The sequence below is a fragment of the Sinohyriopsis cumingii genome, chromosome 16, assembly GCF_028554795.1.
Source record: "Sinohyriopsis cumingii isolate HCF-2022 chromosome 16, ASM2855479v2, whole genome shotgun sequence".
Lineage (NCBI taxonomy): Eukaryota > Metazoa > Mollusca > Bivalvia > Unionida > Unionidae > Sinohyriopsis > Sinohyriopsis cumingii.
Genome location: NC_142976.1, coordinates 59,040,125 through 59,065,702, shown reverse-complemented (window position 1 = coordinate 59,065,702; position 25,578 = coordinate 59,040,125). Strand labels below are relative to the sequence as shown.

The 25,578-nt window shown below is 34.7% G+C and overlaps 1 protein-coding gene across 2 annotated transcripts; it reads left to right on the top strand.

Moving 5' to 3' along the window:
• Positions 1–1,690: 1,690 nt before the first annotated feature.
• LOC149780501 (magnesium-dependent phosphatase 1-like) lies at positions 1,691–22,273 on the top strand. Of its 2 annotated transcripts, none has more exons than XM_089937479.1 (6): positions 1,691–1,812; positions 9,181–9,241; positions 10,278–10,388; positions 13,025–13,132; positions 19,027–19,112; positions 20,618–22,273. In XM_089937479.1, the coding sequence occupies exons 1-6, from the start codon at positions 1,770–1,772 to the stop codon at positions 20,701–20,703; spliced, it is 495 nt and encodes a 164-aa protein (XP_089793605.1). In that variant the 5' UTR covers positions 1,691–1,769; the 3' UTR covers positions 20,704–22,273. The 2 variants fall into 2 exon arrangements, with proteins under 2 accessions (XP_089793605.1, XP_089793606.1); XM_089937480.1 differs by having other exon boundaries at positions 19,027–19,188.
• The last annotated feature ends 3,305 nt before the right edge of the window (positions 22,274–25,578 follow it).

The window sequence follows — 25,578 nt, the reverse complement described above, 5'->3', positions numbered from 1 at the left end:
TCAACGTAACAATGCCAATAAATTGCAAGATATATTAAGCAAACTAAACTATTCTTGTATATAAAAAAATTGTGTAAAGTTCAACATTTTATATTTGAAAAAACAAGCTATTGTGTTGAAGAGAAACAACAATGAATAACATGTAATGTGTTTACAACGTCTTGTTTATGGGGAAGAATTACTAAAGAAGTTAGAAACAGACTATACGCAGGGGAATATCTTGCAAATGCCGTTCTAGCGTCAAGCCGACACGATGGGTAGCAGACGATATTGTATGTGCGGGACAACTTGCGAAATCGGAAACTTGGATTAAGATGCAAAAATGTTTAAGGTATACATTTCCATCTTTTACATAATGTCTTTATTTGTATGATTCTAAAAGATACATAGTAAATTGGATTTTTAGGATTTTCTGGGTTACCGGTTCAAGAAGATCATGGAGAGGGTCTTCATGTTAACATTTAAAAATCACATTTTCGTATGCATTTCGAGTCTAAATGTGGGATATTTTTGTACACTTTATGAATATCACTTGTCTTACATAAGGTACGATCGTTCTTTCTTGATACAAAATGGATTTTTGATCCAAAATATCACGTGATCCAATGTTTACAGCAATGGCGTATCGTTGCGCAGAATTACCCGACGCGCAGAATTGGCCGAATAAATATTAATATATTTGTAATTATTGGACACACGCGCTCCTTTTTATGTTAGTATTATTTACGAACATATTCCGAGATCCATTCGTATTTATTTGTTCTTGGTTTGTTACCAGCGGGGCCTCCACATATGAATATGTTTTTTTCTAAATGTCAACATGAAGACCCACTCCATGACCTTCTTGAACCTGTAGCCCAGAACATCCTATTTACTATGTATCTTTTAGAATCATACAAATAAATACATGATAACAAAGATGTAAATGTATACCTTAAAAAAGTATGCATTTTAATCCAAATTTCCAGTTTTGCAAGAAGTTGTTCCATACATACAAAATCATCTGCTACCCAACGTGTCATCTTGCCGCTAGAACATAATTCTCAAGAAATTCCCAGGTGTATAGTCTGTTTTGTCATTCCTTTTTAAAAAAAAATATAAAACGTTGAACTTTACTAATTTAATTACAAGATCGGTTTAGTTTGCTTAATATCTCTTGCCATCTATTGGCATTGTTACGTTGAATTTTGTAAAACTAGCTATAAAACCTGACCTAAACACTCGATTGAACTGCTGACAGAAACAGTCCAAAGTAATATATTTCATTTGTATAGCCTGATGGATAAACATTACATTTTTTTCAAAGCTGTGCACAGAATAGGCCGACATATCGCGAGTCAGGAAAACACGGGGGTGGTATCCTGTGTGTCCAAAATTAATTTTATTCTGAACATAATATTCTGGTGACAGTTGTCTCGTTTCAGATGGTAAGCATTGCAGTATTTTATTTTAGTCAATTGGTCGAATTCCTTATGTGTTTTGCTTCAATATTGGAGACGGAAACCGTACGTGCGCAGAAATGTCCGACAGCATTGTAGTTCAAGGGAGAAGATGTAGAGATGGCTATTGGCAATTGTATCAATTTTAAGACTTATTTGACAACACCGTAGTGCTCCTATTAATTTTTAGGTGAGGCAACTTCATCCACTGCCCTAAATCTGTGTTAACCTATTAGACTGTTATCATCCTTCTCAGTTAGACGTACACGGTTGTTACTGACGCACCCTAAAGGGCCTTAATATGTGAAGTGATATTTGTGGGTTGTGTGAATGAATATGGCAAAGACGCCAAAGCTGATTGTCTTTGATCTAGGTAAAATCTAGTCCGATATACATCAGGCCTTTTCGGTGTTAGATACTTGGACGATTCTACTGGGATGGAATAATCGGGACAAATAAGAAATAGTCGAGAACCAACCAGTCATACAATGCAAGATGCCATTTTCCCACCCCCACCCCCCGAATCATGCATATCAGTATCGACGTTTTGCATTGTAAAATAGGAAACTGCCCAAATATAACTGTCCAAATATCTAGCACCTGATGGGAAAGGTCATAGGAAACTCTGACAAGTCTAAGAGAAAATTAAATACAGGATATTTTGCATGTTAGTAAAAACCAATTAAATTCTTACTGCCAAGAAATTATCTTTACATTCTACATATCTGAGTTTGAAAGTTATGTCTTGTTACAAATTAAATGGGAGAAAATAATAATAATAATAATAATGTATGTGTGGTTTGGATTTTTAACGTAGCTTTAACAATTTTAATTCAGTTATCACTATGATGTCTGCAGTGTGGCAGGTTATAGTGATGTCTAGCACTTGGGTATCATGCTGCAGACATATAACATCATGTCCCACCCAGTCACATTATCCATACACCAGGCCAACCAGTCCTAACACTATCCTATTAATGTTGAGTGTCAACGAGGCAGCTGATAGTACCATTTTTATAAGTCATTGGTATGACTCAGCCAGGGCTTGAACCCATGACCTCCTGCATCTGAGTCGGATGACTTAACCACTTAGGCCACCAGGGTGGTAATAATAATAATATTGTTATTGTTATTATTATTATAGGACCATTTTAACAAGTGAATATTTTGAAGTGAGGCTTAAAAATTTGGTATTCATCCTTTATGCAGGTGTCTCAATGTTCAGGACCCTATTTCGCAGTATGTAATTTAATGTGCATTTTAATAATGTTCTAAAGGTAACACTGAAGATCTTTTGTTAAAAAATTAAGCACTCCAGGTTTAGAATTCAAGTTATAATTATTGAATGGTCACATTCTAGTTTTACATATTTTTTGAGGGGCATTAATGAGTCATGCAGCATTGAGTTTACATCCCTTAAGTACTGCTGATGTATTGTGATGTCATGGTCATGTGACAGTTTTCCTTGAAAATGCACAGTCTCTCCAAACTGCACCAGCACTAGTCAGGCTTGCATTTTTTTTTAGCTAGCATTGAGGAAGTAAACATGGTATGGAACCTGAAGACTGTTAATTGCTATTTGGTATTAAGTAGTTTTTGGTTATTACATAGATGTGACAGAAAAGAACAGATCAACAGATTTTTAAAATTTGGGCTGGAGTTTTCATCTTTCCGATTTTTAGCATGCAGATAGAACAAACTTGCAACTATTTAACAAACTTCCAGTGTTTAAATATTAATATATGCAAATCCATTCTTTCAAAAATAGCTTGTTGCCATTCATACTGTTCTTATATATTGTACTACAAGAATTTTTATCATTTCTTATCAGATCATTATGAATTATATTGATGGCAGTCCTCGTCATTGTTGATCTTTACACTTAAAAGTTGATATACTGCTGCTTAATCTAGGTTTCTTCTGTCCTTTTAATGTCTGCTTTGAAATGTGGCATTATGTCAGTGTATCTCTACCGAGCCCACCAAGAAGTTTAAATTGTTTCTTGCCTGAGGTAGATTTAGGTTGCTGACTGTCAGCCAAAACTGCTGAAGATTGGTGTTGTCTGTGTCTGATTTGGGAAGTTCTTTGGGAGTCATAATATAGTCCTGAATTACACTTCTTAGTGCAGTTCTCTAACTCGGGGTTAATGTCATGAACCTCTCAGACAGCTTTGCCACAGCAGTACATGTACAAAATGTAAAACATTAGAACTTTGAAATTTGCTTGCCATAGATTGAAAGTAGGTAAATTAAAACATGATAACATAAGGCAAATCTGTTTATTTCTGATAAACTTTTTTATGCTGACGTGAAGATATAAAGAAAGATTACATGTCCATGCATTCTTATTGTTAGAACAACTTGTTTCCAATTTTCACAAAAAACAAATGGTCATTGAACACACCCACTGGAGTTGATAAAATTGGCCCAAGGGAGATTTCTGCCTTGGAAATATTATGTAATTGGTTGCAGTGGTTTCATAACATTTAAATCCAGAAATTATTCTTCTGTCAATATATTTCTTTCGGAATTTTACTGAAACAGTTAAAATTTAAAAATAAAAAAAACCCACTCAAGTGAAATTTTCCTTTAAAGATACTTATTATTGTTTTTATTTTCAATTAGCAGTGGAGACCTATTCAGCCATCAGTAACTGATATTATCAATACTGATCATAGGATTCAAGACAATATACCTTACTGGATTAGTGATCCAAAGCATCTAATGTTGTTTCAATGTCAGTAGAATTGTCCACATGAAGCACTGATTCAAACATTATACCATCACACTCCTTGTGACTTTAAGGCTAATTTGCAGACACCTTTCTTTGTCATCATTATCATCTCTATAACCATCCTTTAATAATTACAATGAAATCCAGAAGATGATTAGGTATCACTTATAAGTTTTATAGATGAATACACAGACCCCATACATCCAAGGCATTACATATAATTCCTTAATTAATTGTACTGGTAGAACAAAATCTATAATTGCATAATGTACTGGTAGACAAAGATCTATAATTGCATAATGTACTGGTAGACAAAGATCTATAATTGCATAATGTACTGGTAGACAAAGACCTATAATTGCATAATGTACTGGTAGACAAAGACCTATAATTGCATAATGTACTGGTAGACAAAGACCTATAATTGCATAATGTACTGGTAGACAAAGACCTATAATTGCATAATGTACTGGTAGACAAAGACCTATAATTGCATAATGTACTGGTAGACAAAGACCTATAATTGCATAATGTACTGGTAGACCAAGACCTGTAATTGCATAATGTACTGGTAGACCAAGACCTGTAATTGCATAATGTACTGGTAGACCAAGACCTATAATTGCATAATGTACTGGTAGACAAAGACCTATAATTGCATAATGTACTGGTAGACAAAGACCTATAATTGCATAATGTACTGGCAGACCAAGGCCTTTAATTGCATAATGTACTGGTAGACAAAGACCTATAATTGCATAATGTACTGGTAGACAAAGACCTATAATTGCATAATGTACTGGTAGACAAAGACCTATAATTGCATAATGTACTGGTAGACCAAGACCTTTAATTGCATAATGTACTGGTAGACCAAGACCTGTAATTGCATAATGTACTGGTAGACCAAGACCTGTAATTGCATAATGTACTAGTAGACCAAGACCTTTAATTGCATAATGTACTGGTAGACCAAGACCTGTAATTGCATAATGTACTGGTAGACCAAGACCTTTAATTGCATAATGTACCATCTTCGCTAGCCAAGGTTCCGATATTCCTATCTACACCTTGGTGGATGGAACAGCTATATCAGTGCTTTGTCCTTGCGACATCTATTGGATTTCATGTGTTGCCTCTCTTAGTATGTAATTCCAACTAACCAGTAGGGTGGTGCATTATACATCAGCTGAAAACGGTGGTGGCAATTGACCTAAAAAGGATTCTTTGTAAGTTTAACATTGAAAGTATGACTACGTACCAGAGGGAAGCCATTACATGTCTATTTGAATGAAAGGTATTTGTGCAAACACGGACTGGCACTGGAAAAGTGCTTATATATCAGTCATTCAAGCTGTGTGCTCCCCTTGTCCTGGTCATGTAGGAACGGTGTTCAGATTTGAACAAATTAAGTTTGATTGGATGCGATGGCAAGCCACTGCATCCAGTGAAATTCACAGACCTGAAGTTCAGAAATATCTGCTTGATATGCATAGGTGTAAATAGGGTTATTGGAACCTTGGCTACCGAAGATGATAATGTACTGGTAGACCAAGACCTTTAATTGCATAATGTACTGGTAGACCAAGACCTGTAATTGCATAATGTACTGGTAGACCAAAACCTTTAATTGCATAATGTACTGGTAGACCAAGACCTGTAATTGCATAATGTACTGGTAGACCAAGACCTTTAATTGCATAATGTACTGGTAGACCAAGACCTGTAATTGCATAATGTACTGGTAGACCAAGGCCTTTAATTGCATAATGTACTGGTAGACCAAGACCTTTAATTGCATAATGTACTGGTAGACCAAGACCTGTAATTGCATAATGTACTGGTAGACCAAGACCTGTAATTGCATAATGTACTGGTAGACCAAGACCTGTAATTGCATAACGTACTGGTAGACCAAGACCTGTAATTGCATAATGTACTGGTAGACCAAGACCTGTAATTGCATAATGTACTGGTAGACCAAGACCTGTAATTGCATAATGTACTGGTAGACCAAGACCTGTAATTGCATAATGTACTGGTAGACCAAGACCTATAATTGCATAATGTACTGGTAGACCAAGACCTGTAATTGCATAATGTACTGGTAGACCAAGACCTATAATTGCATAATGTACTGGTAGACCAAGACCTGTAATTGCATAATGTACTGGTAGACCAAGACCTTTAATTGCATAATGTACTGGTAGACCAAGACCTGTAATTGCATAATGTACTGGTAGACCAAGACCTGTAATTGCATAATGTACTGGTAGACCAAGACCTTTAATTGCATAATGCACTGGTAGACCAAGACCTGTAATTGCATAATGTACTGGTAGACCAAGACCTGTAATTGCATAATGTACTGGTAGACCAAGACCTTTAATTGCATAATGTACTGGTAGACAAAGACCTATAATTGCATAATGTACTGGTAGACCAAGACCTGTAATTGCATAATGTACTGGTAGACCAAGACCTTTAATTGCATAATGTACTGGTAGACCAAGACCTGTAATTGCATAATGTACTGGTAGACCAAGACCTGTAATTGCATAATGTACTGGTAGAGCAAGACCTGTAATTGCATAATGTACTGGTAGACCAGGACCTTTAATTGCATAATGTACTGGTAGACAAAGACCTATAATTGCATAATGTACTGGTAGACCAAGACCTGTAATTGCATAATGTACTGGTAGACCAAGACCTGTAATTGCATAATGTACTGGTAGACCAAGACCTTTAATTGCATAATGTACTGGTAGACCAAGACCTGTAATTGCATAATGTACTGGTAGACCAAGACCTGTAATTGCACAATGTACTGGTAGACAGAAGATCTGTAATTGCATAATGTACTTTTAGAACAAGATTTGAGCTGTTCTGTTCTTTAGGGAGTTATGATAGCTCATTTGATTGAGCATTGGACTCATCATACAAGGGTTATGACTTTGATACCCACCAGTCCAACATGGGTTGTTTGCTTAGCTCCTATTTCCTTGGCATGATATAGTCAATATTTTGGTAAAGGCACTGTTGAAACCAAAATCAAACAAAACTGAACCATTTGTTTTCAAATCTTAGAGTGAACAATACAGACTTTAATCTATCAGCAAATTATTCAAAGACAGATCAGAGTTTACAGAGTATACAAACAGTACTCCATTATTATAATGTAGTCCATGGGAGTATACAGTTGTGTACACACAGTACTACTTCATTATAATGCAGTTCGTGGGAGTTTACAGTTTTATACACATAGTACTCCTTCATTATAATGGAGTCCATGGGAGTTTACAGTTGTGTACACAGTACTCCTTTATTATAATGCAGTCCATGGGAGTATACAGTTGTGTATACACAGTACTCTTTCATTATAATGCAGTCCATGGGAGTATACAGTTGTATACACATAGTACTCCTTCATTAGAATGCAGTCAATGGGAGTATACAGTTGTGTATACACAGTACTCTTTCATTATAATGTAGTCCATGGGAGTATACAGTTGTGTATACACAGTACTCTTTCATTATAATGTAGTCCATGGGAGTATACAGTTGTGTATACACAGTACTACTTCATTATAATGCAGTTCGTGGGAGTTTACAGTTTTATACACATAGAACTCCTTCATTATAATGGAGTCCATGGGAGTTTACAGTTGTGTACACAGTACTCCTTTATTATAATGCAGTCCATGGGAGTATACAGTCGTGTATACACAGTACTCTTTCATTATAATGCAGTCCATGGGAGTATACAGTTGTATACACATAGTACTCCTTCATTAGAATGCAGTCAATGGGAGTTTACAGTTGTGTACACATAGTACGCCTTCATTATAATGCAGTCCATGGGAGTTACAGTTGTATACACATAGTACTCATTCATTATAATGCAATCCATGGGAGTATACTGTTGCATACACACAGTACTCCAATGTGGGTATGTGAGAAAGATTGCCAGTATCTTCTCTTGGGTCTGGTTCTTTCCAGGATTTTCCCGGGTTCCTCCTCCACCATTAATACTAGCCACCAGCTATAGCCTATCGTGTGCTGAAAAATGGCGTTAAACCCTACAACAACAACAACAGCAACAATAACAACACACTGTACTCCTTCATTATAATGCAGTCCATGGGAGTTTACAGTTGTGTACATGTAGTACTCCTTCATTATAATGCAGTCCATGAGAGTATACAGTTGTGTACACAGTATTCCTTCATTATAATGCAGTCCATTGGAGTTACAGTTGTATACACATAGTACTCCTTCATTATAATGCAGTCAATTGGAGTATACTGTTGTATACACACAGTACTCCTTTATTATAATGCTGTCCATGGGAGTTTACAATTGTGTACACAGTACTCCATCATTATAATGTAGTCCATGGGAGTATACATTTGCACACACACTGTACTCTTTCATTATAATGTAGTCATACACACAGTACTCCATCATTATAATGTAGTCCATTGGAGTATTCAGTTGTATACATGCAGTACTCCTTCACTTTAATGCAGTTCATGGAAGTTTACAGTTGTGTGCATAGTACTTCATTATAATGCAATCCATGGGAGTTTAGAGTTGTATACACACAGTACTCGTTCATTATAATGCTGTCCATTGGAGTTTACAATTATATACACATGCCATAGGTGTATTCTTGAGGTAATGGTGTAAATCGAAAGTAATATGCTCTGCACGAGTCAGAGCATATAGTGCAAGTGATATGGTTAAAACAAGCACAGTGGCATGTATTGAATGGTATTCTTTCATTATAAATGGCATTAAAATGAACATGCATAAATCAAATTGTTATAAACTAAGCATCACTGGCACACCAAAAATATGATATGGTCATAATAGCTATGAAAATGAAATTTGAATTGTTACATGTACTATCATATTTGTTTTGGCGTTTTCGATAGCTTTTGAATAGGAGATTTACACTCATAAAATATACACATTTCATGTAAATCCTTGTTTTATTTTTCAGACTATACCCTTTGGCCTTTCTGGGTTGACACACATGTGGATCCACCATTTAAAAAGAAGAGGTATGTAAAGATCTTTTTTTAGATTAAGTGGAATTGATACCTTTCAAAGTTATTATCAACCAGTATACATAATAGATCATTTTCAGACAGATCATAAGTAATAGAAACACAGATTTTAAAACTGTTCTTACCATGTCAAACATCTTAGACATAATTTTTGTAAATTTAACTTCATAAAATGAAAAATACATGCAAAACTTGCAAGACACAATTATCACTATGATAGTCTAACAGAATAATTATAATTAAGCAAATGCCATATGCCACTTAATAAGGTAGCATTTATTTGACCTAAAATTATTACACTGGGGGGAGTAAATTAAAAAAACTAACCAAAAAAACCCAAAGATGTTATAAAATTTTGAAAAGAAATTACTCAGCATGACTCAAATGGTTTTCTCAGTCTTGGAGTAAAGCATTCAATCCATAATGTTACCACCTTAGTAAAACATGAGTGAAAAAATCAAGTCTGCTTTTACCACAGGAGTTTGACAGTTCATCAATTATAATTGACAAAAGGTTAAAATAAAGAAACATTATCTGTGTTTATACTACTATATATACTTAAATTTTGTCCTAATGTTTCATTGTTTTCGATGACTAACATCATACTCTCATCCTTAGATCTTTTTTGCATTAAAATTTAAACCTATTCATATTGGGATAAAAAAAATTAAAACTGAGGAAATAAACATTTCAGTGCTGTTTATCAATGTGGGACCAATGTTTCAAAAACCATAACCACTGTCACTTGAAAAAAGCTTTTGTGATAGATACAGAGTGAAACACTTCTTCAAATAACAGTATTGCTTATGAATGGTTTATTAGAGAAATCATATCATGATAAAATTACAGATTGCCTGTTACTTCAACATTTCAAAACAGCTTAAAACTCGACAAAAATTAAAGTCTGCACTTCAAATTTTGAAGGTCTGCTGTTATACCATTCTAACAAGTCTCCTTTACTTTATGTTCAGGAATACCCCATTATCTTGTCTGATGTTTATTATTCATTTTTCCTGCTTCATTATTTCAGCGATGGGAAAGTTTATGACAGCCACAGTAGACACGTGAAATATTATCCAGATGTTCCAGCCATTCTCAGCAGTTTGAAATCTCAAAGATATCAATTAGGAATAGCCTCAAGGTGATCTCAAAGGTTCCATTGTGGACATCATGTGTCCTCTGCTATGAACATCATGGAAATGAAAATCATTACCCTCATTTTGCTGGAGTTTGAGATTTTGTTTTGACCAATCACAAATGATTTTACATATTAAATCTTGTTTCTGATTGGCTGTTAGCAGAAGCTCAATCTCAAACTGCACCTCTGAGTTTTATGATCTTTATGATGTTGTTTTGGCCAATCACAAATGATGCTACATTTGAAAGCTCACTTCTGATTGGCTGATTTTAAAAACTCACTCTGAGACTTTTATGAATGCAAGCCTAGAAATTCTGTTTTACTATCAAACTGTTATAGGGTAAATTAAACAGTGCACAACATTCTCATCAACCTGAACTCTTTCTGTCATCGCCAAAACCACATTTGATGTACAAGATCTTTTCCTTAGAATTGAATGTATATGATCAAATGTTGCTTGTTTTTCACCAACCAAATTTAAAATCCCTGGTATTGAAAGACAGTTTGATTTTTTTTAACTGTCACTTTTCACAAATAATAGAAGTTCAAATTTTTGCCAGAAAAGCAATATATACTCTGCTATGGAAAGAGAAGGACTTGAAAGCCTCCTAAGGGGCAGATAATCTTTCCAGATTAAGTTGTTGTTGTTGTTGTAGGGTTTAATGCCATTTTTCAGCATACGATAGGCTATACATGACGGCCAGTGTTAATGGTGGAGGAAGAACACGGGAAAACCCAGGAAAGAACCACCGACCCACGAGAAGATACTGGCAAGCTTTCTCACATACCCACATTAGCCGAATCCGAGACTCGAACCCATGCAGACAGAGGTGAGATGGCAGTAATCCGTAACGGAGAGCGCTTAGACCACTCGGCCACTCGGGGCCCCTCCAGATTAAGTAATAATAGGATTACTGTTATTATGTGTCAAACGTAAATGGCAGACATTGAGGTAAACAAGTCAGAAAACATGAAATTCCTGCCAGTTCCTTTGCAAGGGTCACATATCTCCTAAAGAAAATTGTACTGAACCGAGGGAATCAGAGGTCACTTAGAGGTCTCTTTAGATCATTATGAAATAACTTGTTCTATGCTGCCTTTTAGCAGAACATATTAAGCTATGACCTTGTCTGTCCATTAACTATCTTTGCCAGGCTTTGATGATGGCATGCACTTTTTAGCAAAGAAGAAGCATAACAATTTCATGGTCAAAAGTTCAAAATATTAAGGTCTTTGTGACTAAAAGATGAAACGGTTTTCACACAGTAGCATTAGTTCTACATCACATACATGAACCAAACTTTGTGGATAGCTTGCATTTGGTGTAAGGAATAAGTTCGTTGATTTTTGGGTCAAAGGTCTTGATCACTGTGACTGAAATCAGACAAATGGTTCCTGATCAATATCATTAGTTGTACATAACAGAATGGGACAAACTGTGTGCATAGCTTGCACTTGAAGTAAGGAAGAACCCTATTTATTTGGGGTCAAGGGTCAGTGGACAGGATCACTGTATCTGAAAGATGAAAAATATTTGTGCACAATAATTTACATTCTAGCCAACATACCTTGACCAGAGTTTGCACAGGGATTGCACTTAAGGTATTGAAGAGATCTATTGATTCTGGGATCAAAATATCCAAGGTCAATGCCACTGTGGCATGAGCAAAATGGGTTTTGCAAAATAAATTTTATTCTAGAGTAAATTGCTTGATAAAACTTCGTGAATGGTTTGCACAAAGGATAATACAGGTAAAACCCATTATAACGCATTGCATTATAATTTGATTCCACTTATAACACAAAGGCAGCATGGCTCTCATTTTTTAATTTAAGAAGACCTCTCTTTTTAACATGCTCTCGAAAAAGCTGATTTTTAATCCCAGCACTGCGTTTAATGTTGCCTTAACTTCGAAATTTTCCAAATCAAACGATATCTGATCAAGAGGTTAGTTAAAACTAATGACATTGAAATTTCAATGCATATGTTCTATTGAAAAGTTTTTTAATGCAATCCCGCTTATATCGTGATGTTATTCTTTGGACACCGAGCATTGTGTTATAATGGATTTTACGTGTAATAAAAAATCCATAGTTTCTGGTGTCTAGAGTTAAGATGTCATGGTCTTGGTAAGTTTAGTAAGAAAGTAAAAATGATTTTTGTTTATATAGTAACTTTAGTTCAAGACAATATAACTTGACCAAAGGTCAAGATCACTGAGACCAACTGGACAATAATCTTTAAATTTGTATGTGTTGTTGTTGTAATGGGGTTTAATGCCATTTTTCAGCACAAGATAGGCTATACATGGCGGCCAGTATTAATGGTGGAGGCAGAACCCGGGAAAGAACCACCGACCCACGAGAAGCTACTGGCAAGCTTTCTCAGATACCAACATTAGCCGAGCCCGAGACTCGAACCCATGCAGACAGAGGTGAGATGGCAGTGATCCGTAACGGTGAACATTTTAGACCACTTGGCCACTCGAGGTCCCCCTAAATTTGTTTGTGCAATTTTTCTTTAAGTAACAAATGTAATTTCAGCTTTTTCAAGTTAAATATATGTAAGGAAAATCAGAATAAAAAAACAGGTTCACTTCTGAATCAAATATATTTTCCATGTAAAATCTATTTCACAGAACTTCTTGTAGTGATGAGGCACGGGACCTGGTTCAGTTGTTTGAATGGGACAAATATTTTGATTACAAACAAATTTACCCAGGATGCAAGACCAACCACTTCACTGCGTAAGTTGCCACTTATATTTATTATTACATACAGAAATTCTGTTTTGTAGTTACTTGCTGTAATAAAAGTGGAAATGGCATGTACAGTGTATGCATTACACATTATGGTTGCAGTCAATAAAACTTTTCAGCCCACATACACTTAAAAGTAGATGAAGCATCAATACATCACAAGTACAAATAATGATAATAAAGGCAATATAAATACAGGTACAAATAATGACAGACAATCACAATGAAAGTAATGTAAACTCAAGTACAATCACAATGAATGTAACGTAAACACAAGTACAGACAATCTCACGGAAAGTAATGTAAACACAAGTACAGACACTCTCACTGAAAGTAATGTAAACACAAGTACAGACAATCTCACTGAAAGTAATGTAAACACAAGTACAGACACTCTCATTGAAAGTAATGTAAACACAGGTACAGAAAATCTCACTGAAAGTAATGTAAACACAAGTACAATCACACTGAGAGCTGTTCCAGTAAAACATATATACCCCCCCCCCCCAGATGACACTTTAAAAAAAATTCTGTAGGAGGTTGTGTTTCAAACTACTTTGATTTTGACAGTGGAAGGTTGGTTAGGATAATCACTTCTGTTGTGGGTTGTGTTAACAAAATAAGAAATCGCTGGTGGGGTTGTCAGAAGAAGAAAAAAGCAACAAATAAATATATATTTAAAATCGCATCTAACCCCATCCTAATGGTCTAATGTGAATAAATCATTGGGTCAGATAATAATGACAGTACACGTGAATGCATGTAATTTGTACGAACTCTCATACTTTTAAAGCAGTTATACTCGTTCCACAGATTACGTCAACTTCGTAGATTTAAAACATGTGCTTTTGCGCAGTATGCAATTTTTATTAAACTTTTAACTTTAAAAGTGCATTTTGCAGCGTAATTTGCGCTGCCAGTAGCAGTCTCACTGTGCTTGATGCAACATCCAGATAGCTTGATACTTTGGTTCGATGTGAATGGCTGTTAAACTAAATTTGATTGGTTCTTTGGCCATGGAACAAGCATTTTTTGGTAGTTTTAAACTTATTTTCATCATGAAAGTTTTACAAATGCGTGTTTCAAATAAGGTAACACAGGAAACCAAAATGGCTGAATCACAACTGGGTTTGTCTTCAGACGACATTTTCAGTTGGCAAATACTGGCTGGTGATAGCTATGATGACAATGAATCTCATGTATATCAGTCTGTTGAACATTGGAAAAATGTCACTGGAAATACCAGTGTGTGATTTTGGGCCCAAAATTGATGTTGAGTGCGAGTCCAATGTGCGTGTTGGATGGACAATATGCCGGTTATATTTATTCAAGATACCCATGTCTGAACAAGCAGACTATGGGAATGTAGGACTTAAAACCCATATACAGCATTATGGAAGAGAAAAAATCTGGAATAAGAGGCATCACAGCACCGATTCAAGGAAGTGAATCTTTGGCAGAGTTCATGTTAGTGAAAACTCAGAAATGCTCAATCACGCAAATTTGGTTGTCAATTTTTTTATTGGGGATGCAGAAAATCACTTAGGTGAGAGTCCTCTGTATGCATGTAATAGGTGGGCGGCAAAATTTAAAGACTTCCCAGTCCTGCTTCAGCCACCTGCTTAGTGGGAAAATGTGTTGATCAATTAGCTGTGCTAATATTTACAATGACAGAATTTAGTAGCTGACAGCCCCCCCCCTCCCATGTACATGTCACCATTATAAGAGTACATGAAAAGAACATGCTGCAATAGCTGGGCAGCAAGGTCAAAGGCTTTGACTGGCAGCTGGGTGGGAAAATCTACTGGTATTTACAGTGCTTGCATTCTGAGGCAGAAAGACCCAGAGATGTACACGTGGTCATTTATAACAGTACATCAAATAAATAGCTTTCATTATTTTCTTCATTTCCAAGTGTAGTGGAATAAGCAGTGCACGTGACCTTGGAATCATGACATGTTGAGACTTAGACTTGAATGAGTATTTTGGGGTTCAGTGACAAACTGACGAAGATTGTAACAAGATTCAGGAGAGCGCTAAAGTTGCTAGAACTGATAGTTTGGATGGGACAGTAGCCAAGTGTAAGAAAGTGTGTGATGCCTAGCTTAATGTTTTGAATAAGACCTCCATTGGATTGACAAATTTCATACTCACTCTGATGGACAAACAAGAGCTATGTCAGTGTTATGAAGAATGTAGAAATTAAACTCAATGGCAACCAATAGTTCTTATAATGTGCATAGTTTTCTGGGAGGGGACTGCAACGTTTGCTGGTGGGACTTCTATTTTTACCAAAATGTGAGTCCTGGACTCCTAGTTTTAACATCCTAGTGAGACCGCTGGAAAACTTTTCTTTTTGGAACAGAGATATCCAAGAGAGAATTTAAGTTTTAGGGAGATATTTAACAATGGCTATTCCTCCCACCACCACTTCCTCATTGGAAATCACAAACACACACAAACTTAGAGTAAATCCTGAAATCCTGGCAGCATCCCTGCAGGGGAGATAACTTGACTATTTTATTTGATTATATTGGTCTCAGGTTATCCCAAGTACAGACAATCTCACTGAAAGCAATATGAATACAAGTACAAACAATCTCACTGAAAGTAATGTAAACACAGGTACAGACAATCACAATGAAAGTAATGTAAACACATGTACAGACAATCTCAATGAAAGTAATGTAAACACAGGTACAGACAATCACAATGAAAGTAATGTAAACACATGTACAGACAATCACAATGAAAGTAATGTAAACACAGGTACAGACAATCACAATGAAAGTAATGTAAACACAAATACAGACAATCACAATGAAAGTAATGTAAACACATGTACAGACAATCTCAATGAAAGTAATGTAAACACAGGTACAGACAATCACAGTGAAAGTAATGTAAACTCAAGTACAGACAATCACAATGAAAGTAATGTAAACACATGTACAGACAATCTCAATGAAAGCAGTGTAAACACGAGGACAAACAATCTCACTGAAAGTAATGTAAACACAAGTACAGACAGTCTCACTGAAAGTAATATAAACACATGCACAGACAATCTCAATGAAAGCAGTGTAAATACAAGGACAAACAATCACAATGAATGTAGTGTAAATGCATGCACAGACAATCACAATCGCATTTAAATGAATGTACTGTAGTACCATCAGTTTTCGTGGGGACCAATTTTTTTTGTTTTTGTTGTTGCCTCAAACCACGAATTTAAATCCTCAACAAAAAATGAGCCATGTAGGTGATGCCCCCCCCCCCATTTTCTTACAGTGTTTCATTCCTAGAGATTAACACAGCTACTAATATTTGATAAATCAAAGTCAATACTGTAATCTGGTAATTAAATAATAGCTATTACATGTTTTTGTTTTATTTTTTATTTTAACCTTTTGAAACAAGAATTATAAATAATTTTATGTTGTTTCAATGCAAATGTTCGATAAGGTATCCGATAGCTGTAATTTTACACTCACTGCCTTAAATCGATATGTGAGGTAAGTAAGGATGGAGAGAAAATTCAAACAATAGTAATACTGAAAATAAAAGAATAAAGAATACAAAATAACAGTATATGAAAATTAAATTTAATACTTATTCAAATCGATCCTTCATTCGAGTACAACTGTTGTGGAAACATTTAAATCCTTCTGAAAGCACATTTCATTTTATCGCTGCTTTTGAATCCAAAACAACAACAATCCTGTAAAATACTATAACTGTTTCTTGAAACACTATTATTAATGAAACACTATGTATATACACTAATTACAGCAGAGTATTAAAGCTAACATTTCACATATTTTTGGACAAAGCCACTGTATCAACATTGTATCAATCAAGTCTCATGGTACTCAAAAATGCTTCTCAGGTAAATAATCCCCAAATTGCTGAATTAAACAAGTCCAGCTTTCTCAAAACCACTGATAATTAGGTCATATCTTTCACTTATTGTTGTGTGAGCTGCAACTATCTATTCAGCGTGAATTGGCTTGATTAATGAGGTTGCAAGGTTTACTAATACTGTGCAATGATTGTCACCTGTAACATCTTTTTCCTTAAGGGTGTCCATGACCTTCTTCAGCATACCACTCATGGAAGTGTGACTTTAATTCTTCTTTAATAACTGATTGGTCTAGTGTTGTTGGCCGTGTTGGCTTCCTTTGATGTTGAGCACTCAAACGAAAACATGACAAAAGTGATTAATCTTAACATGTTTTTTTATTTGTGCTCATAGAGATGGAGGTATTGTTTTAGTGTTGTTGGCTGCATTGGCTTTGACTGATGTTATTCATTTGGTTGAAAACATGGTGTAAGTATTTAACTTGCCAGCTCATTGATTTGTGCTCATGCAGGTGGTAGTATTGCTTTAAACATTAAAGTGACCACCATTTGCATCGGCATAGTTTTATTCTTTTGTAATCTTTATTTTGGGAATATGTAAAGGTTAAACCATGAAATTAAATACCTGCTAATATGCAAACCTTTACAGGCAAAACCACAAATATAGGTACCCATGAAAATGCTTTTATTTTACAAAACCTCGAAAATTGAGCCGAAAGAAAATAAATGATACTACAGTAAACTCAAGTCCAGACAATCACAATGAAAGTAATGTAAACACAAGTACAACCACAATGAATGTAATGTAAACACAGGTACAAGCAATTACAATGAAAGCAATGTAAACATTAAGTAGAGACACTGCAGATATGAAAGCACATTTAAAGGACAACACGTAAGACAAAACATACACATGATTAAGATTTGGGATTGTGACCAGAATGCCAAGTTTGATTCAATTATCATCAAACCAGAACAGATCATTTACCTTAGTGTGACTTTGAGCAAGGCACCTTACTTGTCTCTGCATGCCATAACCTTCATAGTGTTGATGTGCCATAATCACCTCCACCCCTAATCAAAATGAAGTGGATGACTTTTCAGAAAGCAGATAGATTGAAAATCAGCGGAACTTTTAACCCACACCTTATTATGCCTCCAAATATTTTTTGTGTAATATTGACCTTTTGGTCCCATGTTTTAGAAAATTTGCTTATGAACAAAGTCTTCTGAGACAGAAAACCAATCAAGAAATTTCACAGAACAATCATGATAGTTAAAAGTGATGTGCGAGTTCCATTTCCTTTTCATGGCATAATGTGAAGGCAATGGACAGGAAAGCATGAGTAGGTTAATAATAGTTGAATAAATCTACCCCACAAATCTGTGTTGATACTGATGAATGATGTGTGGGTCTGATATCACCTGTTCCTTAAAATGTGCAGTTTTGCTGCATGCAAATGATTCAGGAACAATAGCCAAATCTAGCGCAAAATTCAAAATGGCCACATAACAAAGGGTTGTGCTATTCCACATGGATTTACAAGTCAACAAACATAGGATTTGCTCCGTAAATATAATGTACATATCACCAAAAGAACCCTTCTGCCGATGGTAGCTCCACAGCCATGAGAAATAGTGTTAAGTGTATAAAATGTACACCAGTGTGTGCAGTAAAAATTGGCAACAAATTATTGCAGCTTTTAGTGAATAGGTGATATCAGACCCTAACCTGAAAATCAATGTCATCATGGGTGAAGGGCTGATTTATCAGCCTAGGTTAATAAGTTCCAACATTATGATAGCATTCACTTCATGCAAAATTTAAGACTTAACTTATTCAACAATTTTCAGATGAGAAGAGCAAATATAAAAGTTTTAGTTTTTTTTTCACAACAGGTCTTTAGAAAACAGAGTAGGTTTAAGATGGGAATCCAGTCAGACGCTTTAACATTTTATCACCAATGTGACATTACAGTCTTACTTTTTAATAAATTTTCATGCTTACCTTTTCGTTTCAGCTTTAAGAACCAGAGTAATCTCCCTTATCAAGATATGTTGTTCTTTGATGACGAACAGAGGAACATACAAGATGTAGGCAAGCTAGGTATTTCGTTTTATTGCTGTAGAAAACACTCAAGCCAAAGCATCTAGCTCTGTACAGGAAAATGCAGGCAGGCTAGGTATCAAGATTTTATTCTGTAAAAAAACACTCAAGCCTTATCATCTAGTTCACTGCAGGAAAAAGTAGGCCAAGCTAGGTATTGCTTTTTTATACTGTGTTGAATGCTCAGATCATAGCATTTAGTTGCTGTTGTGAGTTTAACACCATTTTTCAGCACATAATAGGCTGTACAGCCAGTATAGCTGGTGGGGGAAGAATACAGGAAAACCTCAGGAAGAACCACTGACCACTCTAAGTTACTGGCAAGCTTTCTCACATACTCACATTGACTGAGCCTGAGATTCAAACCCACACAGACAGAGGTGAAATGGCAATGAACTGTAAAGGCAAGTACTTTAGAGCACTCAGCCACCCAGGGCCTTGCCCATATAAGTGTTAAGTGCAGGAAAGAAAGAAATCTTGACTCTTTCTTGCATGCAACAAATATTGCCATAGTAACTATGACATTTTATTTTCTTGTACTCTGACAAATGAACAGGCCATACCAATTGTTATTTCTTTCTTTATTGGTCTCATTAACTTTAGTAACCTACCAATCCATCATGCTTAAAAATGTCCCCCCAAAAAGGATGTTTAAGATAACACATTAGGACTAATATTTACAATTTAGCTAAATATGGTAAATGAAATAAGTTTAATGAAGAAATATATGAATCAGCTCAATACTAATACCAGATTCTTTCATTCAAACAAAATATTTTCATATTTTTGGCAAAAGAAAAGGTTTACACTGTATCACATTTGAAATGTTGTCACAGCAACCCAGCCATGGATGTTAAACATTTTAAAAAATTGGCATAATATTACATGTATTTGTAATATCAATATTCAAGAGCTTACTACAGTTTCCATTTCCATTAATTCAGATTCAGCAAATATGTATGCCCTGACATGACTTTACAAGGATATTTCATGTTACCTTTGTCCAATAAGTTGTTAGTTAGGTAATCTTCTTAGCTGCCTCTGTGTATGCATGGAAATGTACTTAACACTAGTTTTCTTGGCATGATAGAGCCAATAATGTATTCAAAGTTCCATGAAAAACCAACAAAAACAAAACAAACTTTTTTTTAAGCAGTCTTGGCCATAAAGTCATGTAAATTTATGGATAGGCATTTTTGTTCCTTGAACTTGTATTTTAGTCATATTTACTGTAAAGTGATGTATTGATTTTCAGTGCAAAGTATAAAAATTTTGATTTTTTCTTCTGTTTACAGTTAAATTTATTTTCAACAAACTTTATTGGTCCCAAGGTGTTTATTGTTCCAATTATTCCAGAAATTACTATTATAGGGAATCTTGATCACATAAATGGCTGACCCCTGTATCAGGGAAGGTCATTCTGAATGGAATTATAAACTAACAAAGAACACCAGAAATGTACAAAATATTTAGTGCAACATAACAAGACCTGCTTTGTTTTACAGGTGTAACGTGCATCCACGTTGCTGATGGGTTAACAGAGGCCTGCCTGAAAATGGGACTAGAAACATTTGCCAAAAACCACAGCTGATGATTGTGACAAAATAGAATTATGAATAACTGACATTTTTTCAGTTTGTAATTAGTTCTAATTATTTATAGAGTAACTGCTGTTTGTATATGAGATTCAGGTTGATGAGAATAAAATGCATTACATAATTTATCCTAAAACAGTTGGATTCCGTCCTTTCTGCTAATTGTGCATTGGAAAATTACCATTTTTATTGTTATGCCAGAGCGTTGGAGAATCAGGGTTAATGCCATTTTCTCTATCCATAGGTTAAAGAGAAAAGCATAGACAGCTGGTTATATTATACAATAGCAGATTAAGGTCTAAGCATTTTGGCTTGTATTTAATAAAGAAATATGCAGCATTCAACACGTGCTGGTCATGAAATTTGAAAATATTACATCATAATGTATCAATGGCATTCAAATTAAAAATATGCTTAATTTGTTGCATAATCACAAGTGAATGCACCTTTGAAAACAGAATACTTTTTTCAAAAATATTTCTATCTCAGTTTATTTATCAATTTATCAAAATAATAAATCAAATATATTCTCAGAGAACTTGGTCATTATGTACATGTCCAAGACAATCTTCTGTCCAGAGTGATTCTCTTTTGAATAAAACACTATGCCAAGACGATTGGGGTATTTAACAATACTGTGTTTTATTCCATTATTTCTAAACACAACAAATTGAGTTACATACCTTAATAAGCCTGGACTGACTAATGAATTTTTAAAGTCATGGATTTCTTGGCTCTTACTTGGTAGCGTTTATGGAGGAAAGCATTTTGGGTTCAATTCAAATTACAAGCTAAAATACCAAATATACAATTAAAATATATGAAATGGCTTAAAATAATGCACAATACTTGTGATAATCTATAAGCAAGAAATGTGTCAGGCTTTAAATATGGCAATACTAACTACTCTCAGACTCCAATCGAACTTGCTTCATATATTTAAGAATTTTAAATGTGGTCAAGTTTGTAGCAATAATTCTCTGTAAACAAATGTATAAAAATCCAGGATTTCAGTAGAAATATATTAAATTTGCAAATTCTTAGATACACCTATTGGTATGCATCAGATCCAATCAAGATAGGCTACACTGGAGTACTAAATTCTCATGCATCTTGTTTTCATATAAAGCCTTCGTCATCCGCAAGATCGTAATAATTGGTATTTGACAAAATAGTCATATATATAAATATATATAAATATATATATATATATATATATATATATATATATTTATAAAATATACTGTAATTACAGGTGATACTCGATTTATGCCATAGATGAGTTCCCAAGGTTATGGCATAAATCAAAAGTAATGTGAATGCACTACATGAGCTGTGTGTCAGTCACAGTGCATGGCACCAGTGATGGCATAAAAACAAGCACAGTGTTGAGAATTTGATGTTATTTCTTCATATATATATGGTTAAAATTAAAGTGCATATATCCACTAGGCATATATCGAATGTCACCTGTATATTATCAAGATCATCAACTTAAAATGTTACTTGTTATGCTATTTTATATCTTATTTTCTGTTTACATTACAAATCATTATTACCTTTGGAGTTCATTATTTTTTTGTTTTCTATTAAAATGGATGCATCTTACAATCTAAAGTTAATTTTACGTAATTTTTTTACTGCAAGGGCAAGAACTCTGCATAACCCCAAACATGTGATTGCAAATTGTCCGCATCACAGGTACATATCTTGCTTTCATACAAAAATTGTACTATGTGTATACATGGTTTCAATATCAAATGACTAAAATTGAAATCTTGACCTTGATAACTACTGTAAACAAACATACAGCATGATCTGAAGGCCTCTTGAATGGTAAGAACCTCAACCAATCAGATTATCATTTGATTAATAAGCATGGATGCTACTCATGTTTAAACCATTCTGAGATCTGGATCATACAAGCTTACAGAAAGCAGTGTTCATTTCACAAAAGGGGAAGGGGGGGGGGGCAATGGAGACCTACCAGGTCAAAAAGTGGAGTAAAACAGTGGTTACAAATACCCCTAACTTTTGTGTTTACTGACAAAATTCAAACACATCATTATTGCAGGCACTTGTTTATTGGATGTTTCAATTTCTGCAATAAATATTCAATTTTCACACACTGGATGCTATTAATTGTGGAACCAAACTACTGCATAGTTTCCTGCAGTTTTCTTGTCTACTAAAATTACTGTTTCCACTGTTTAGGATAGTTTATCTGAGGATACTGAGAATTCATAATTTGTCCCCGAATGAGAATTGAACCAGTGTCTGTGGGTTACAGCACCGCATACCTTACCTGCATGCACCAACCTGGAGGAAACAACTGCATTTAGATGAGAGTTATTTACTGGTTCACCATGCAAGTGTATCCATGACCATGTTCCATACTTTTGGGTGGATATGTACTTAGTAGAGACATTTTGAGATGTTGTGTGTTCAGGCAAGCAATTGATGCTGTGGCCTGCAGACCTGGGTTTGATTATTAGTGGAGGGTGAATAAAAAATTCTACGTTAAGATTCTCTCTCATTTATGTAAATACACTTCATATTAACATGCATCTCCTGTAGAATCAATTGTACACTTATTTGTTCTATATTCAAAACGTGTGTGTGTGTGTGTGTATATATATATATATATAGATATATATATATATATATATATATATATATATATATATATATATATATATATATATATATATATATATATATATATATATATATAAAAGTTTCAGTTTCACAGGTTTTGGGTTTACTAATAGTGTCAAAAATGTGATAAAGTCTGTATTTTTACATACAAGCAGATCATCATCAGATTCCACCACCGTTTTACAGCATAGGTTTTGGAACAGATTAATACTCATTGATGAAATAATTTCATCCTGTAAAAATAGTTCAGTCTTATAATGCTTAGATTGTCATTTTGACATCCTGATATCCAAGTGAAGACAAACCAATTTTTTTAAATACAGGTATCAAATGAAATAAATTGTGAATCTGACTTTTAGAATGCTGTTTAGTTAGTCTATATTAGCGAAGCATCATAAGTATTGCCACAAACTCGTTTATTAAAACCCAGGTATTTAAAAAACAGAATACTTGTGTCAATCAGTTGTTGTTGTGGGGTTAAACGCCATTTTTCAGCAAATGATAGGCTATACATGGCGGCCAGTTTTAATGGTGGAGGAAGAACCCGGGAAAACCCCGGAAAGAACCACCGACCCACGAGAAGCTACTGGCAAGCTTTCTCACATACCCACATTGGCTGAATCCTAGACTCAAACCGGTGCAGACAGAGGTGAGATGGCAGTGATCCGTAATGGAAAGTGCTTTAGACCACTCGGTCACTCAGGGCCCCTGTGTCAATCAGTTTAATAAATTAATAGCATTAATCATGATGAGATCATAATCATATATAACATAATCTTTCTTAATTGGCTTTTACTTACAAGCATTTAGCATACATGTCAACACTGAGAAAATACACATTAAGTTTTGCTAATATAAGTGGCAAAAAAGCTTAATCTGAGCATAAAAAGCATAATCTATAATTTATATGACATAATTACAGTACATTGTATGAAAAATACATTTATTTCTGCTACTAACCTGGATCTGCAGCAGGTCAAAATACTTTACAAAAAAGGACAAAAGCTAGCTTAGAACCAAAATACAAATGCAAAACAGTGACAAACTATTTATATTGAACAATTACTTTAATCTACATGTCTGATGTTTGCCGAATGATTGTGAAGTCCCAAAATTTGCAACGAGACAGGGATAATGAGCATGACATGATCAATACAAGTGCTGTATCACTATCATATTCTTAATTTCACATTTCTCAAGTGATGTTGATTTGTCCTGTTTCTGACTAAACATGTTTTGAAGTTTAAAAAGACCAATCTGCTCCAAGAATTTGCATCAAACTGTAAAAGCCCATTAACATCTAGTGCCATTTTCTTTAAAAGTGCAGACTGGTCTGCTAACAAAATTGACTATCAGTATAATAAATCTGCCAGGCAAAGTTTCCAAGTTAAGAAACCCATCTGTTTTCTTGGAAATGGGTCATGTAGACATGCTGTAAATAGAAAATTAGGAAAGGTAGATCCAGGAATGGCAAATTAACTCTTGCTATTCTTACACAGCAGTGGGTTTTTTTCTTCAATATTCATCAATTTACACAATGAATGGAAATAAGGGGATTATTATAAAAATGACAACTTTTTGTTGCTTTATTTTTATTTTTTATTGTACTGGCAAAGCGTAATCCATAAACAAGTGAGTGTAAGACAATTAGGTGAAAAAAGCATAATGATTTCACTAAAAGAGTAATGACTGGCATGTATGATTTAGTTATTAACAATTTATATTACAAGCTAGCCTTTCTCAAATGGTGCAAAGATTTTGGATTAGCAAATTAATGCTCCTAACCTCTCATTGCACATGTCAAATATTTTTTGTACCTTGTTTGCCCTTGGAACACTTTGACTCACTGATAAGTATTTACTTTTGCAAACAGTAAAATAATCCAGCCCAACAGAATGCATGACCAAAGGTATGTCTGAACCATAATTGTCAATGCAGCATGGAATTTAGCAGCTAAAATACATTTCCAAATTTTAGGTGAGCTTCACTTTAATGTACTTTTGTAAAAACTGTACAACTCCAAATTGGCCTAAAAGTTGTTTTGGTTCTCAGAACAGATGGGGTTTTGGATGTTGGCGAAATTGTATTAAAGATAGAAAAAATGGAGACAGAACAAAAATTCAGATCTTAAGGAAATTTCAGTTTACTGTGGATTCAGTTTTGTGAGGTTTCACTGTTTATGTAAACATACCTAATACATTTAATTTATATAT

Excerpts from the sequence above, each read along its gene's own strand:
- LOC149780501 (XM_089937479.1), top strand. The coding sequence starts at position 1,770 with ATGAATATGGCAAAGACGCCAAAGCTGATTGTCTTTGATCTAG. Across the intron at positions 1,813-9,180 it reads GCTGATTGTCTTTGATCTAG|ACTATACCCTTTGGCCTTTC; the intron begins GTAAAATCTAGT and ends TTTATTTTTCAG. Across the intron at positions 9,242-10,277 it reads CCACCATTTAAAAAGAAGAG|CGATGGGAAAGTTTATGACA; the intron begins GTATGTAAAGAT and ends TCATTATTTCAG.